We start from the raw sequence: 18,438 nt of genomic DNA on the forward strand, positions 1-18,438 counted from the left end.
AATGAAGCAGATCAAGTAGTAATCTCATTTTCTATGTTTTATCATGTAAACAGAAATCATGAAAATGAAATTTCATGAAATTTTCTAATTTCAAAATTTCAAATTTTCATGAAAAAAACATGAAATCATGAAAACATTTTTCACTGTATTGCTACCTGAATGCACAAGTGATGGAAGGGGGTTGCGGGGTGGGGGGGTGGGGAGAGCATTTGGGACGTCTGGCGGGGGTACCCCACCAATGAAAATGTCTGGCAGTGGTCATTCATGATGCATCGGGTAATGCTGAACATTTTGCAATCGGTTTCATTGGGTTAGCTCATGAGCTGATCGAGCTCAATTTTGGGGTAGCCAGTTATTTTAGTCTGGCGGGCACACCCCACCACTGAAAATGTCTGGCAGTGGTCATTCCTGACACATGGGGTTACGCTGAACATTTTGTCATGGGTTTCAAGTGGTGAGGTGATGAGCTGACCTCGCTCAATTTTGGGGTACCTTTCTCAAGGACTTCCTGACCGCACCCACCAAGTTGTGCCCGGCAGACGTCCATTTCCTTACATAGGGATACACATGGAGCATTGTGGTGCACATAAAAATGGGTTAGCTTTTCAGCTAGGCTGACCCCCCTGGGCTCCTGCTCCAATCAGGAGTCTTTCGCCAAACCTGTAAGAACATAAAATCAATAGATTAATTGTTTGGTTGAAGGTTTAAACTGACTTAAAGGAACCCTGTAGAGTTAAGTATTTTACTAAAAGGCTGAGTAGGAATAAAAGGATTTCTTAACATTAGTCTGAGATTTTTCATTCAGCCATGGACTTACGAATCATATATGTTGAGAAATATACTAATAGTACAGTGCGGCATCACTGAAGTAATTCAATCTATTATTTATAAAATTACCAATCACTGCCAATCATGTTTTCCATCACTCGGTGCACATCAAAACAGGTCAAATTCTGCACAACTCAGAGGCAAACATTCCTGATAAAAACACCCACAATCATGTCATGTGAATCGTAGACACCAAGGACTTACATATGAAATTCCAAAAAGGCTGAACTCCATCATTCCTGAAGAGACAAAATTACATCACGAGTGAAAACTGGAGGTGTTCTCTTACCAATGAGTATTAAAGTATCCACGTCCTGTTTGCTTCATCAAAAATATATTGTTTAGTTGTAGAACATCATGAAGCATACAGAGTCTGTTTATCAATATCACAAAGCCCACCACGATCAAATGGATTTTAGGGAAAGGTTGCATTCCAAGCAGTTTGAATAAACTCGAATTAATCAAACCGGCTTTCACACATGTCTGACAAAGTCAGTTAGATAGTTCCAAAAGAAGAACAGTATGTCACAAAGCAGTGGTACCTTAACCAGTCACTGAGGCAGTCCATTGGTAAGAAGCACCTCAGGTTGTAGATACCTTAATACTCATTTTAAATACCTTAATGTTATCTGATTCAATCTCAAATGACTGATATACATATATGTATATACATATATACAGTCACGTGAAAAAGTAAGTACACCCCATGTAAAGTTTTGACTTTTTCAACATATTTCAACATACAGCTATTTGATCTTCATTTCAACAATATTGATAGATAAAGGTGATATAATATAACAAATATCATGAAACATTTACATTTTGTAGTCCATTGTATAATTTAAATAAACATAAATGCAAATTTCACATGTGGACAAAAGTAAGTACACCCTTGGCTCTAATAGGTGGTATTGCCCCCTTTGGCAGAAACAACCTCAAGTCGGCGTTTCTTATAACTGTCAACCAGTCTCTGACATCGACTGGGAGAAATTTTTGCCCACTCCTCCATGCAGAATTCTTTCAGCTGTGCGATGTTTGAGGGGTTTCTTGCATGCACAGCTCATTTCAAATCCCCCCACAACATCTCGATGGGATTTAGATCCGGGCTTTGACTTGGCCATTCCAGAACCCTCCATTTCTTTCTTTTCAGCCATTCCTTGGTGGATTTACTGGTATGTTTAGGGTCATTGTCATGTTGCAAGGTCCACCTTCGGTTGAGCTTCAACTTTCCAACAGATGGCCTCACATTATCCTCAAGCACCCTCTGATACAATAAAGAATTCATAGTGGATTCTATGATGGTGAGATGCCCAGGCCCTGATGCAGCAAAGCTGCCCCAAACCATAATATTTCCACCACCATGCTTTACAGTTGGTATCAGGTTCTTGTGGTCAAATGCTGTCTTTGGTTTTCGCCAAACATGTCTTCTGGTACTGTGGCCAAATAGCTCTACCTTTGACTCATCTGTCCAGAGCACATTGTTCCAGAAGTGCTGGTCTTTGCCTCGGTGTTCATTGGCAAACTTAATCTTGCCCTGATGTTCTTTCTGCACAGCAAAGGTTTCCTCCTGGCACACCTCCCATTAATGAAATGAATGAATGAATGATCGTTTTAAGGCCATTTTCCCCACTAGAGCAGGGGTTAGCCTGTAGATCAAATTTGTGCAGCCTCTTTGTCATGGTAGACTCGTGCACTTTGACATCAACAGTTGCAAGAGCTACCTGTAGGTCCAGTGATGACATTCTGGGGTTCTCAGAGACTTCTTTCAGCATCTTGCGGTCTGCTCTCGAGCTGAACTAGCTGGGGCGGCCTGGCCTGAACAAGTTGGCAGTTGTTTGGAATCTTCTCCACTTGTAGATGATCTTCCGGACAGTCAAATGATTGATTTCAAATTGTTTGGAGAACTTCTTAAATCCCTTCCCAGACTCGTAGGCATCTATAACCTTCTTTCTGAAGGCCTCAGAGAGCTCTTTTGATCTAGGCATGGTGACGCCGCACACTTCAACAACAAAGAGTAAACCAAACTAAATGTCTGAGGTTTAAATAAGACAGGTTCCTCCAAGATCCTCTCTAACGATGTTCTAATCATTTGCACCTGAGCTGGTGCACCTGATTCTAATTTTAGGTATTTGAAGTAGTGATAAATGTAGGGGTGTACTTACTTTTTCCACATGCAAAATTTGCATTTATGTTTATTTAAATTATACAATGGACTACAAAATGTAAATGTTTCATGATATTTGTTATATTATATCACCTTTATCTATCAATATTGTTGAAATGAAGATCAAATAGCTGTACGTTGAAATAGTCAAAACTTTACATGGGGTGTACTTACTTTTTCACACGACTGTATATTCCAAGTTTCAGCTTGTTGTTGTTGTTTCGTATGCAGACTGTGGCTGCTGGTTGCATCATTTCTCCGGAAGTGCGTTCGTGCCGCTGAAGCAGTGACCCAATTACCAGTTGAGCTGGTACTCAATTTGCCAACATCAGAAGGATGACAGGCTGAGTCACCCCCCCCCCCCCCCCCCCCGCATTAATTCAACGATCGACCGGCATTCAAACTCAGAGTCCCTAGGACCCCAAGCCAGCACCCTAACTGTTAAGCCAACACCAGGCTCAAGTTTCAGCTAGTTTCAATGGATAGCCTTTGAGATGTGAGTGCCAACACATTTTGGGCGGACAGACGGACGGACTGACAGACACCAACGTGAATTTGAGGGTTTTCTTAATAAAACTCAAGAATGCGGAAACGGACGGTGCTGAAATTTGGAACATATTCTCTCGACGTACAAAGCATTTATTTCTGAAATTTGCAACCGATTTCATCCAGTAGAAGCCGAGAAGCGAATTTTCAGTCCCAATGTTGAAGTTGCATACAGAGAAACGATCCCATATAAAGGCTTTGTGTTTGTACATATATATATATATATATATATATATATATATATATATATATATATATATATATATATATATATATATATATACACAAAGAATTAAGTTAAGCACCCCCCCCCCGTTTTTTTACAACCTCGCACATTACAAGTTTGTTGTCGTCAAAACAGTGTAATATACCCATGATATTGCTATATTTTCTGGAGAAGTGATATTATGGTCACATAAAAACATAACAATCATGCCGTTTTCAATATTTTATTCTGAATAATTTAAGGTGAAATTTTTTGGGAATTTTTGGCATATTTTCACCTCAATTTAAGTATGGAGCTATAGGTCCATCACGGACAGTGTGGATGACGTTTATGTTTTCTAACGTACAGTCATTGTTCTGAGAAGACCTCTAGCGATCTTTGCGTCAATAACGTGTGTAGGACCCACGTGATCGGATCACTGACTCAACCCTACGTCTCATAGACCCTGTAAGCCGTCGTATGCGTTGCTGTGGCAGGTTGAACCCCCTCGAGCACGTTTGGGACATGTTGGGACGACAAATTGCGAAGATGGTCCCTCCAATAGCCAATCTGGATGAATTGGAACGTGCATTACATCGGGAATGGAACAACCTGCCACAGCAACGCATACGACGGCTTACAGGGTCTATGAGACGTAGGGTTGAGTCAGTGATCCGATCACGTGGGTCCTACACACGTTATTGACGCAAAGATCGCTAGAGGTCTTCTCAGAACAATGACTGTACGTTAGAAAACATAAACGTCATCCACACTGTCCGTGATGGACCTATAGCTCCATACTTAAATTGAGGTGAAAATATGCCTAAAATTCCCAAAAAATTTCACCTTAAATTATTCAGAATAAAATATTGAAAACGGCATGATTGTTATGTTTTTATGTGACCATAATATCACTTCTCCAGAAAATATAACAATATCATGGGTATATTACACTGTTTTGACGACAACAAACTTGTAATGTGCGAGGTTGTAAAAAAACGGGGGGGGTGCTTAACTTAATTCTTTGTGTATATATATATATATATATATATATATATATATATATATATATATATATATATATATATATATATATATATATATACATACTATATTTTAATCACCACATTGATAGGCAATGTCTCGTTGCTTGAAGTAATCTCATAGTCACAGTAGATAAGAGATTGTGGATATTGTTTGAGGAAGCTTGAACCTACCAATGATAGAATGCTTCAGGGAGATCCAATTGGCAGTGTTGTCTCCCAGCCAGTGACCAGCCCATTGGCCACTGCTTGGGAATGTTGAGCGTGTGATAACAACACTGCGCTTTCGTGTCACGTTTCTCAGAGCTCTGAGGAAAAGGTTGTCATTTTAATTCAGCTTTGGCCAGACAAAAGTTAGCCAGGCGTGTTTCACAACCAACAATATACTCTGGATGAAACGAGCAGAATGAAGGCAAACCTGGTCAGAAATTAAGAAAACCAATTGCCAAATGACCAGCCAAGTTCTCCAAATTTACATTTCTTCCAAACTCATCAGTAATGTATAATCATGTTCAGAACCTGGTGTTACTTTAACTCAATAAAATGGAAGATGAAAACAAACTAGGAACGACGAGTAAACCTCATAGTTTCAATGAAGACGTTAAATAATTTGAGTAAACCAATCTGCATCATTGAACACTCGCTTCAAAACTGTCTCGTTGGGTTACATTCCGGATCCGACTATAAACTCTCATCCTGGTGATGCACATGCAAGACGAGACATCAATGTGTACACCGTCCATCAGATGGATGTTAAGCCGGGTGTCCTGTCTGCTCGCATTAGTTGGTTGATGGCAAAGATCCCACTGTCTTCGATGAAAATAATGTGCGTCATCACGAGCACCCTGAACATCTATCTATAATTCCACTAATCTCTGTGTGTATGTTTGTTTGTACGTTTGTTTGTTTGTTTGTATGTCTGTGACCGCTGTTTCTCGACAACTACCGGTCCGATATACTTGAAACTTGCCAGGTATATTGCTGGGGACCCGAGGATGTGCCTTTTCAAGGTTTCATATTAATCAGACAATTACTTACCGAGCTATGTCCAAAAAACGATTCAACCAATCAGAGAGCAGCGAGCTATCGCGTGTGCCGAACGTGGCGGACACACTCTGCCTCGGATGGCACATTTGAGAGCGTATTCATTTATTTCACGTTTGCAAACTATGTTGCCGTTAACCTATGTTTTAAAACTAATAAAAACTAATTTGCGATTCATCGTAACTGCGATATACGACCTTCCGGACAGTGAGGACTGCACTTCCGGCATCCAATCACAGAACGCGTTATTGCGTAGGCGTGGCCGATGTGAGAGCGAGCTGATGCTGAGCCCAGCGCGTGCGCCATTACGGTACGTAATTCGATTTCTTCCGGAGAAAATAATAATTTCTCGATTTCTTATGCGCATTATTTCTCCCAATTCAGTCAGAGCGAAGGGCGGAAGCGAAGAGCGTTGTTTTTTTTGTTTACGGGCGTACGGGCGGGGTAGAGCGTACGGGTAGCGTTTTTTTTTTTTTTTTGGCACATTTGAGAGCGTATTCATTTATTTCACGTTGGCAAACTATGTTGCCGCTATGTTGGCGTTAAACTATGTTTTAAAACTAATTAAAACTAATTTGCGATTCTTTCGCTTTCCTGCGCATTTGTGCACGCTATGGCGATTTCTTTACCAAACTCCGCTAGCCGTTAGCTTTGGACCAAACCATTTCATGTAAATAGAGGGGGGGGATTGTCACCGTACTCGCAAGCCGTTAGCTTTGGACCAAACCATTGCATGTAAATAGAGGGGGGGGGGGGGGGGGGGGATATACTTTTAGATATATATATAGTACGGGCATGCCCTAGTATTACAAATTTCTGCAAAAAGGTAAGACTGATTGTGGCTGTTAAATAAGTAGCATTAGTAGTAGTAGTAGTAGTAGTAATAGTAGTAGTTGTTGTAGTAGTAATAATAATAATCGTAGTAGTAATATTAGTAGTAGTAGTAGTAGTAGTAATAGTAGTATTAGTAGTAGTAGTAGTAGTAGTACATAGTAGCAGTAGTAGTAGTTGTAGTAGTAGTACATAGTAGCAGTAGTAGTTGTAGTAGTACATAGTAGCAGTAATAGTCGTAGTAGTAGTATTAGTAGTAGTCGTAGTACATAGTAGCAGTAGTAGTAGTTGTAGTAGTACATAGTAGCAGTAATAGTCGTAGTAGTAGTTGTAGTAGTAGTAGTACCTAGTAGCAGTAATAGTCGTAGTAGTAGTATTAGTAGTAGTCGTAGTACATAGTAGCAGTAGTAGTAGTTGTAGTAGTACATAGTAGCAGTAATAGTCATAGTAGTAGTATTAGTAGTAGTCGTAGTACATAGTAGCAGTAGTAGTAGTTGTAGTAGTACATAGTAGCAGTAATAGTCATAGTAGTAGTTGTAGTAGTAGTAGTACCTAGTAGCAGTAATAGTCGTAGTAGTAGTTGTAGTAGTAGTAGTACATAGTAGCAGTAATAGTCGTTGTAGTAGTACATAGTAGTAGTAGTAGTAGTAGTAGTACATAGTAGCAGTAGTAGTAGCTGTAGTAGTACATAGTAGCAGTAATAGTCATAGTAGTAGTATTAGTAGTAGTCGTAGTACATAGTAGCAGTAGTAGTAGTTGTAGTAGTACATAGTAGCAGTAATAGTCATAGTAGTAGTTGTAGTAGTAGTAGTAGTACCTAGTAGCAGTAATAGTCGTAGTAGTAGTTGTAGTAGTAGTAGTACATAGTAGCAGTAATAGTCGTTGTAGTAGTACATAGTAGTAGTAGTAGTAGTAGTAGTACATAGTAGCAGTAGTAGTAGCTGTAGTAGTACATAGTAGCAGTAATAGTCGTTGTAGTAGTACATAGTAGCAGTAATAGTCGTAGTAGTCCATAGTAGTAGTTGTAGTACATAGTAGCAGTAGTAGTAGCTGTAGTAGTACATAGTAGCAGTAATAGTCGTAGTAGTCCATAGTAGTAGTTGTAGTACATAGTAGTTGTAGGACATAGTAGTAGTTGTAGTAGTACATAGTAGTAGTAGTTGTAATAGTCGTAGTAGTACATAGTAGTAGTTGTAGTATATAGTAGTAGTTGTAGGACATAGTAGTAGTTGTAGTAGTACATAGTAGTAGTTGTAATAATCGTAGTAGTACATAGTAGTAGTTGTAGTACATAGTAGTAGTTGTAGGACATAGTAGTAGTTGTAGTAGTACATAGTAGTAGTTGTAATAGTCGTAGTAGTAGTTGTAGTAGTAGTAGTACATAGTAGCAGTAATAGTCGTTGTAGTAGTACATAGTAGTAGTAGTAGTAGTACATAGTAGCAGTAGTAGTAGCTGTAGTAGTACATAGTAGCAGTAATAGTCGTTGTAGTAGTACATAGTAGTAGTAGTAGTACATAGTAGCAGTAGTAGTAGCTGTAGTAGTACATAGTAGCAGTAATAGTCGTAGTAGTCCATAGTAGTAGTTGTAGTACATAGTAGTTGTAGGACATAGTAGTAGTTGTAGTAGTACATAGTAGTAGTAGTTGTAATAGTCGTAGTAGTACATAGTAGTAGTTGTAGTATATAGTAGTAGTTGTAGGACATAGTAGTAGTTGTAGTAGTACATAGTAGTAGTTGTAATAGTCGTAGTAGTACATAGTAGTAGTTATAGTACATAGTAGTAGTTGTAGGACATAGTAGTAGTTGTAGTAGTACATAGTAGTAGTTGTAATAGTCGTAGTAGTACATAGTAGTAGTTGTAGTATATAGTAGTAGTTGTAGTAGTACATAGTAGCAGTAATAGTCGTAGTAGTACATAGTAGTAGTTGTAGTATATAGTAGTAGTTGTAGTAGTACATAGTAGCAGTAATAGTCGTAGTAGTACATAGTAGTAGTTGTAGTACATAGTAGTAGTTGTAGTAGTACTCGCCGTAGTACATAGTAGTCTCGTAGTTTGAATCATTAAAGGATGGAATTAAATTATTAATGCCATAAATAAAAATTTAAGGAAGATTCAAAACATTTCATTCGAAACTTCAAATTTAATAAAGTAAGACTCCAATTATGTAAATTTCAAAATAGTTCAACCAAAATCCCTACGGAAGAAGAAGAACCATTAATGTTGAAGCACAATTTTTGGAAAAGAGAACGAGCACAATTTTAAAAAGGAATGAAAGATTCAAGTGCACAAATCGGCCACTTGATGAAGGGCATCTAATTAAAGGGACAATCGTGTGGATAGATGTCCAGCAAATGTTGAAAGCTCACTGAAGCGTAGGCCTTGTTTGGGCCCAACCGTAAAGGCTGTGAACATCATAATGCAGGGTGAGGTTGCCATCAGCTCTTTCCTGCAGAGCTTCCATGCAGAGCGTCTTAAACTGCAAACCCATGTCTCTGTCCGAAACAACTGCAAAACAGCACAGCCGGAAACAATCGGCAAACACATCATTCTCTCCTGCTTGAATGACCGGCACGACGGGGAGCCGTGGATCTCGCGGATCCGGGAACACGATCAGGCAACTGCGATCGGGGAAAAATTCAAAATAATCGGCGAATCCAGTGCAAACACAGTGGGAAGCTCAAATTGAAGCCGCCGCAAACGTGAGGCGACGAAGGTGAGTCACCTCAACTTCAATGACTTGGGAAGTTTGGAACACTTTTTGCCATAAAATGAACGTCGTGCAACTATCTTCATAGCGAATGCGAACCAGGACAGGGTCACCGTGAGACCCTGCCACGTGTCACGCGACCCCGCGGCAGGCGGGTCACGAGCTTCCGTAGATATTGTGCGAGCGTGAACGGTTCGACCCAACGAGCGATGGGATGATTCTTTACTGTACGAACACGATCCGTGGACATTCGAAGGCGGAACACGTACCTGGCATGTAGGGAGGTTTATTCAAATCGTCCCGTGAACATCCCACCGTGGAGCCCGATACGAAGCTGGAAGGCTCGTTCATGTCCTGCGAAAGAGAAGGAGGGAGAAGCGGAGGTCAAAACAAGTTGGTGCCACTTCGGCATTCGGATCGGATGTGAATAGAAACGTGTCCAAAAGGGCTGAAGCAAAAGATTGAGAGTCCTTGTCATTTAAACATCTCCGCAAGCACTTCGATCGAGCTTGTGAAAAGGTCCACATCGCCTTCTCTGTTCCATCAAAGAATCCATCTTTTTCCCGACATTATATTGAGGAGAGGATCTTCCCTGGTACTACAAAGCAATAGATATCAGAGAGGAGACTTGAGTGGTTTCTTTTCGTTGGAAAAGTTGTCTGTGCAAGGCATGAATAATGGAACGCTGCTTGTGATCATTGGCGTGTTGATTGCGCATTTACAAATCAAAAGGAACAAAAGGAATGTTCCAGGATATTATTTTGCAATGTGAAATAGAAAGCTCTTTTGGTAACGGAGTCGCACGCGTTCACGGAAATGGACCTGATGGACCGAAATGCCAACAACAATTGCTCCCACATCATGGTTTCTACTACGTGCTAATACAGTATCAAATGACTGATCAAATGCAGCACTGGATTATCCCATTTTTGCCTCCAGGCCTTCATGACAGCTGTTCATCACCATCTCAGATCATCTCCCACCCAAAACCATGATCTTTTCTACCCCGTAAGCCCCCGGCCCCCCACCTTACCCAAGCCCTCCTCCTTCCATATTTCCAGCTTTTCTTCCGGAGGGCTGCATTGTGGGAATCTTTCCAACCCTTTCATTCCTTTTTTTTTTAATACAAAAAATTATTTTATTCCTTTTTCTCCCACCTCCGAAACAAACTCCCTCACTCTCTTCAATCCCACTCCTCCCTCCAGGTCTTTAAAACAGCTGTTCACCACCATCTCTTATCTTCCCCCATCCAAAACCTTGATCTTTTCTACCCCGTAACCCCCCGTCCCCCCCCACCTTACCCAAGCCCTCCTCCTTCCATATTTCCACCTTTTCTTCCGGAGAGCTGCATTGTGGGCATCTTTCCAACCCTTTCATTCCTTTTTTTTTTAATACAAAAAATTATTTTATTCCTTTTTTTCCCACCTCTGAAACAAACTCCCTCACTCTCTTCAATCCCACTCCTCCCTCCAGGTCTTTAAAACAGCTGTTCACCACCATCTCTTATCTTCCCCCATCCAAAACCTTGATCTTTTCTACCCCCGTTAATCCACCCCAGATCCAACTCCTTCAAATTCCGTTTTCTTTCCTGAAAGTCCTTGTAGTGTCCATGTTGTTTATCCCATGTACCCCGCCCCTGCCCTCTCCCTTACACAGATCTCCGATCTCTGTTGTTGCGCTTCCTTCTCTCTCCCCCTCTTGTCTCTCACTCCCTTTCGTATTATGTTCCACTTGTTGGATCTTATTCGAGCTTCGACTAAGTATACCAAAAACAAACAAAAAAACCCCATGCATCCTTTCTTGTCGCCATTCCTCCCCACAACTCTGCCGTTGGTGTTTTCCCCCCCTCTCTACTGTTCCTTTTGTCCTTTGTCCTGTTGCATCCTGATCAATTCAGTGTACTAGTACCAGCTCTTACACGAGACTCGACTATGCATACAACAAATACCTTTTGCATATGTTATTCAATAAAACTGTTCATCAAGTCACAAAAAAAAATTGTTTAAATTTTGTTTGTTCTTACGATCCACAAGCCGTCAAACTTCAGTTTCTTGTAGAGGTCTGATATCTCTCTCGACCACCATTCGTGTGTGCGTTGTTTAAGGAAGTCGGGGAACGCTACATATGCTCTGTATCGCTAAGAGAAGAAAGGACAAGCGACAACTGTGGTCACGTGAAGACTATTATGGTTGTGACCCTGCCCTAATAGGTGTTGGTGGTAGTATTAAACCCAATTTTTGTCGAGGCCGTATATAGCATGATGCAACGAGCTGAAGGGGGCAATCCTTACCTTCACCTGGTCTTCCCAGTCTAAGCTTTCATTCACCGTTATGTTGGGATAATCAGGCCACACCTAAGGGGTAAATATCGTGAAAAAGCAATACTTTAGGATTTCTAGCGAGCAATAATGATCTTTTCAATAAAATAACCAATAAAAAAGACTGACATATCTGCTTGTACAAATCTCTGTTGGAAAGCCACCATCCTATGAGCCTCCTGCGTTATCCATAGGAGGATTACATCTCATGAGAAAATGTGCCCAAGCTCACGTTAGGCAGGTAATTTGAAGTTTGATCAAGGCCACTTAATTTTGCTGATGAGAATTACTTCGGAATCTCCAACTTCTACAAGCAAGTGCAAGCAAATAGGACAGCCAGCTTATCACCATCTCCAAAGCACAGCACAATCCACAGCGAAGAATTCCCACTGCTTGCAGTGCACAAGACGTCAATTTCAATTGAATCCTTTCCGCTTGGGAATTGAATCAGGATCAGACAGCTCTGACGTGAGATCATTATCAAAGGAAATATCCCGCTGCCAATACGAAACATCTTTCCCATCATAATCTGCTTTTTAATCCGTTCCTTGCATAAATTACTGAAAGCCTTGTTGCCCAGTTGGCTGAGCTAATACCACTGTGACAAAAAGACATTTCATCAATTTGATCAACCAATATAAAATTGGCATTTATCGCGTGGTCGAGAGGCATGAACGATATCGGTACCTGAAAAGTACCTGGAAAAAAGTCACGGGCAACGTTAACGGAAAGGTCCTCACCTCCTGGATGTCATCCTTACCTTGCCAAACATGATCTGGCTGCCATCATTTGTCTTGATAAACACGTCATTTTTCACTCCTCGGGTGAACGGTAAGTAATTCTCCGTCTCATTCACTGAAATCGCCGGATCCTTGGAAAGGCAGAGAAGAAAATAATTCCGCGCGCCCTTTTATTCGGTCAAAGCCAGTGGGGGACTTATCCTGAATTTGTGTCAAAGTCGGGGGAAAGTTACCAGAATGAGTATGAAATGCATGTCCTCAGAATGCATGGCATCGATAAGTTCCGGGAGATGAGAAAAGTCTTTGCTGTCAAGAGTGAAGTCCAGCTGCCTCTCCATGTAGTCAATATCTGCGTATTGGATGTCCTGTTCCATGCAGGTGGACAGTGGGACATGGAATGATTGGAGGTGTGAAAACGATTGGAAGGAAATGCAAAAAGGAAGGAAAGGTAGAATTCTTTTGGGGTGAAATGTGTTCACTCTTGGAAGGTTAATCTTTCTCTTTAACCCATTCAATTTTCCCATAAGGTAGGGATTGAGACATTGGCCATCCATACAAATTATTAGCATCATAATACATTAAGTAAGAATTCATAATACATTCTTTGCACCTTATGAAACTAGAGACCAACGTCTTTTATGGAATCATTTTAGCAGATAGCAATGCAAGTGAAGGGCATATCTACTTCATGCGAAACCGCATGAACCATCGTTTTTTTTTTTTTTTTGTTTGGGAGTTTTACACCAAAACTGGTATGGTAGAAAAGTGTTGGAGTGACAAGTTATGTAAGAATTACTTACGTAAGGCATGTTGGCGAGTTTCATCGCATTGTAAAGCTCTTTGATTTCCGAATCGTTCTTGTAGCCATAACGACAAAGCTGGAACCCAAGTGCCCAGTACGGGGGTAACATTGGTCGTCCAATCAGCTGTTGTGTGAATAACGAATAACGACAGTTCAATTATGAAACAAGAAAGAATCCTTCTCTAAAAATGTAACTTATTTGACTAATATATACAACTACCACCACTACTACTACTACTTTACGACACCAACAATTCGCACATTGTATGGGGTTGGCTGAGAGAGAGAGGTTTGTTCCAAGTCTTGCATGAACCGACCAAGGGTAAGGCCCAAAATGTCAGCTTCACTTATCTCCACGACAGATCAATCACCATTTAAGTTATTATATTTCCTAGTTGTTTTGACTTTCATGAACCGACTAGCTAAGCTGAAGCTGGTTTTGGAAAGTGATTTGTAACCTGTCCAGGATGCCTGTGGTAGCTCACCTACACTTCACGAAAGACACTGTGGGATCTTTCAAGTCCACCAACTAATGTTAGCAGATGGGAAACCCAGTTTAAAGTCCATCTGAGTGACGGCACGCACTTGAAGCAACTTCCGGACTGTGAAACACCAAACCGATAGCATATAGTTTGAGCCAGAATCAAATTGAGCACGGAATCATGTAATTGTAAATATCTTGGTACATTCCGTAGATTCCCTTTCTTCGTTGCATTTTCTCCAATACCTGATTTTTATTCCGAATCTTATATTCCGACACCACTACCTGATTTTTATTCCGACTTTTATTCCGAATCTTATATTCCGACACCACTACCTGATTTTTATTCCGATTTTTATTCCGAATCTTATATTCCGACACCACTACCTGATTTTTATTCCGACTTTTATTCCGAGTCTTATATTCCGACACCAATACCTGATTTTTATTCCGACTTTTATTCCGAGTCTTATATTCCGACACCAATACCTGATTTTTATTCCGATTTTTATTCCGAATCTTTTATTCCGACACCAATACTTGATTTTTATTCCGATTTTTATTCCGAATCTTATATTCTGACACCACTACATGATTTTTATTCTGATTTTTATTCCGAATCTTATATTCCGACACCAATACTTGATTTTTATTCCGATTTTTATTCCGAATCTTATATTCTGACACCACTACCTGATTTTTATTCCGATTTTTATTCCGAATCTTATATTCCGACACCAATACCTGATTTTTATTCCGATTTTTATTCCGAATCTTATATTCCGACACCACTACCTGATTTTTATTCCGATTTTTATTCCGAATCTTATATTCCGACACCACAACCTGATTTTTATTCCGACTTTTATTCCGAGTCTTATATTCCGACACCAATACCTGATTTTTATTCCGATTTTTATTCCGAATCTTATATTCCGACACCAATACCTGATTTTTATTCCGATTTTTATTCCGAATCTTATATTCCGACACCAATACCTGATTTTTATTCCGATTTTTATTCCGAATCTTATATTCTGACACCACTACCTGATTTTTGTATTATGAAATGGTCTAACAGAAACTAGAAGGAACAATTTTATCTCACCTAAGTTGGTCATCTTCCAATGCTTCATACCATGCTTCATACCAACTTATATGATTAATTTCTCGATTTACAAAACCCAATGTCGATAGCAAATTCCCTTAATCAATTTTAAAGCCGCTTTGACACAAATGATTTCAGTGACCTGTTTTCAGCACGTTGCTCTGCTCTATCTGAAACAGAAGGCCAGCATATAGTCATCAAAGCGAATGAAGTGGGAAAACTGTTCAACAACTTAAATCCTCGCAGAGCAGCTGCCTCTGATAAGATGATCTGTGGCCGGATTCTTAAAGTAGGTACCAGACAGCTGGCAGTGCCCTATTCTGTTCTCTTCCAGCAGTCAATGGATTTACAATCAATTCCATCCGACTGGAAATCTGCTGATGTTGTTCAACTACCCAAGCGAGCATGACCCTCCGAATTGAATGACTACTGGCTGATCGCATTAACCTCATCGACAATGAAGTGGTTGAGTAAAGTAAAGCCTGTGGTTCAGATCTGATTTCTTACAAACAACAAAATTGAGGCTGCAGCCTCTTCCCCGTCTTCAGAATTTGACAAAATCACAAACTGATCGAACACCTGCAACATGTCTTTAAATCCTGACAAATCTCACACTCACACGATCTCTCTCTGAAAGGACCGTATGGCAAACCCTCCCATCTACTTTATCAACAGTCCTCTTGAGGAAATTCAGTCATTCAAACTCTTGGGACTCACTACCATCCATGATCTTTCTTGGGCAAACCACATTTCAAATTTGGACTCCAAAGGCAGACACCCACTGAGCATCCTAAATCATACAAAGTCCTTCCTTGGCACACCTGAACTTCTATCCACCCACAAGGCCTTCATCCGCAGCTTGATGGCGTACTGCTATCCCCTTTGGAATGACTCCCCTGCCTCACACCTTCTGGAAACCAAGGCCTTCAGGATTATTGAAACCTCACAGTGAAGCTGAGTCTGTGGGCTTATCACTTCGCCATCACAGACAGGTCAGTGGTCTCTCTGTCTTTTACTGCCTCCTTCCTGGTCTTGCACCCTCTGTTCTTTCTCTGCTTTGTTCCAACACCCCCCTCCCACCCCTCCCCCCCTGCCCTCTCCTCCCAGGTTTCTGCAGAGCACATGGTCCACCATTAACCCAGGTCAGGTCATGAATGGTCATCCTTATGCCAGAGCAGTGCGTTGCCACATCCACTTTCCGACGGTACTCCAGGGGCATCTGTCTGGCCCCATGAAGGGCAACTGCACAAGAGGTACTCCCATGGAGCGGGTTTTTCTTCATTACCTCCACCACCAAAGGTGGATGGAGGTTATGTTTTCACTCCTGTCTGTCCGTTTGTCCATTTGTTTGTTTGTGAACAAGATATCTCAAAAAGTTGTGGATGGATTCGGACAAAACTTGGCAGAGAGGTAGCATCTGTGACAAGGACGAAATGATTAGATTTTGGTGAAGATCCGGATTCGGATCCGGCTACTAGAATGTTTTAAATGATTCGTCACCATTGGGAGATCAGGCCAAAAACGATACATAGCAGGATATCTCAATAAGTTATGGATGGATTTGGACGAAACTTTGTGGACAGGTTGTGTGTGTGACAAGGAAGAATCGATTCGATTTTGGTGAAGGTCTCAATATTGTTACGGATTCCGGGTTTAGGTGAATTACTATTCATGTCATTGCTTATTAATGTTTATTCTATTAAAGGTTGTTGTGGTTAAATGGTTAGAGAGGCTCCGGATAACAGGGGACCAGAAACGGGATGGTGAACCGGAAGAAGAAGAAAGACACGAGGTCCGGGAGAAGCAGCCGTCTTCTTCTTCCTCGCCCAGCTCCGACGCGAGCGGTGTCGATATTGATTAGCGTTGAGAACGCTGAGTTTGAAACGCCCGTCTGGCGAGAGGAGTTACCTGCGCGGGGTGATTGCCTGTTACGTGTCAGGTTGCCGGGGCTTCCTGGAAGGAACCAAGCGTCCGGCACTGTTCGCCTCGACACCTCTGAGGGCGTGTACGGGTCGCACCTTGGGCCTCGCACGCTTTGCGAGCCGCGCTTTGCTTTGCCCGCTTTGCTTTGCAAGGAGGTGTGCGCTGCAGCAGCTGTTCCCGGTACTTGACGTGCACGTTTGGGAGCACGTCCGCCAGGGGTCCGTTCAACCGCCCGTGTGCAGAGAAGTCGACCTTCACCTTGGTCTGGAGGGGCCCAGAGACATTGTGAGGGACAGTGACCATTGAGGGGTCGTGAGTGGGGAAAGGGAGGGAATATATGAGATGGCCATCTTAGTAATATTGGTGATTGATTGTTGATGGTTGTTGATTGATTGGGGAATATATTATTGATCAATCCGGATCCTTGGTGTGGGGTTTCTTATTGACTGGAATTCATATTGATTGCGTTACGAAAGCGTATAAAGCATAGATCTTTCTGGCGGGGTCCTCCCACGGTCCGGGGGTCACCAAGACCAGGTAGTTACCGGGAGGACCACGTAGCAGAAATTGGGGGCTCGTCCAAATTACAATTTGCGGATTCGCAATTGGGTGTACGTCCGGGATCTATAAAATTTTCTAAATTTTAGTCCGGGAAAGAATTCCCAAGAGTGGGAACTTTTCCAACATTCCCAAAAAAATTGTTTTGCTCTGCCAACAAAACAACAAAAACAACAACAAAAAAACAAAACAATAGCAATAATAGTAATACTGTTGCTTTGCTTTGTTGGAAATTTCTGGGGTGAAGGTTAACAGGTGTTACCAGTAGTCACCATGGCGTTTGTGGCACAGAACTTTGCGGTAACACCTAGTGAGGCACAGTTCTGAGCATTACTAAAATCGGACCTCTTGAAATTGGCCAAACATTTTAACTTGGAGGTCCGAACTAATTTGAGGAAGGCAGAGTTGCAGACCATGGTGATACAATCTATGGTGGGATTAGGAACATGGGACGAGTTAGCCTGGCAGTGGCTACCCGAAGAACCAGAAGACGTTGAGCTCCGGAAACTGGAGTTGCAATTACGGAGCCAGGAACGGATCAAAGAAGAGGAAAGGAAAGCAGAAGAGAGGAGAGAAGAGAAACAAGCAGAGGAAAGGAGAGTGGAACGAGAACTCCAGGAAAGGTTAAAAGAAGAAGAAAGGAAAGCAGAAAAGGAAAGAACAGAAGAGGAAAGGAAAGCAGAAGAGAGGAGAGAAGAGAAACAAGCAGAGGAAAGGAGAGTGGAACGACAACTCCAGGAAAGGTTAAAAGAAGAAGAAAGGAAAGCAGAAAAGGAAAGAACAGAAGAGGAAAGGAAAGCAGAAGAGAGGAGAGAAGAGAAACAAGCAGAGGAAAGGAGAGTGGAACGAGAACTCCAGGAAAGGTTAGCAGAAGAAGAAAGGAAAGCAGAAAAGGAAAGAGCAGAAGAAGAAAGGAAAGCAGAAGAGAGGAGAGAAGAGAAACAAGCAGAGGAAAGGAGAGTGGAACGAGAACTCCAGGAAAGGTTAGAAGGGAGAAAAGCAGAGGAGAGGAGAGCTGCAAGGGAACTCGAAGCAGAGGAGAGAAAGGCGGAAAGGGAATTAAAGGAACGTGACATGGAGCTTCAGCAAGAAATTAAATTCAAGGAGCTGGAGTTAATGAGAGAACGGGGAGAGGTACC

General features: G+C 41.5%; 1 protein-coding gene across 2 annotated transcripts in view; it reads right to left on the minus strand.

Annotated features, from left to right (window-relative positions):
- Window positions 1-18,438, minus strand: part of LOC137438996 (sucrase-isomaltase, intestinal) — a 674,815-nt gene that overhangs the window by 52,657 nt on the left and 603,720 nt on the right. For both annotated transcript variants that reach the window (XM_068134544.2, XM_068134543.2), the window contains exons 31-39: window positions 13,228-13,353; window positions 12,661-12,792; window positions 12,448-12,558; window positions 11,661-11,723; window positions 11,394-11,507; window positions 9,640-9,724; window positions 9,030-9,168; window positions 4,961-5,094; window positions 1,033-1,067 (exon numbers count right to left, since the gene is read on the minus strand). In XM_068134544.2, the coding sequence (XP_067990645.2) occupies window positions 1,033-1,067; window positions 4,961-5,094; window positions 9,030-9,168; window positions 9,640-9,724; window positions 11,394-11,507; window positions 11,661-11,723; window positions 12,448-12,558; window positions 12,661-12,792; window positions 13,228-13,353 (939 nt within the window). The remainder of the gene's footprint in view (window positions 1-1,032; window positions 1,068-4,960; window positions 5,095-9,029; window positions 9,169-9,639; window positions 9,725-11,393; window positions 11,508-11,660; window positions 11,724-12,447; window positions 12,559-12,660; window positions 12,793-13,227; window positions 13,354-18,438) is intronic.

The sequence above is a fragment of the Myxine glutinosa genome, chromosome 13, assembly GCF_964187855.1.
Source record: "Myxine glutinosa chromosome 13, kmMyxGlut1.1, whole genome shotgun sequence".
Taxonomy (NCBI): Eukaryota; Metazoa; Chordata; class Myxini; order Myxiniformes; family Myxinidae; genus Myxine; species Myxine glutinosa.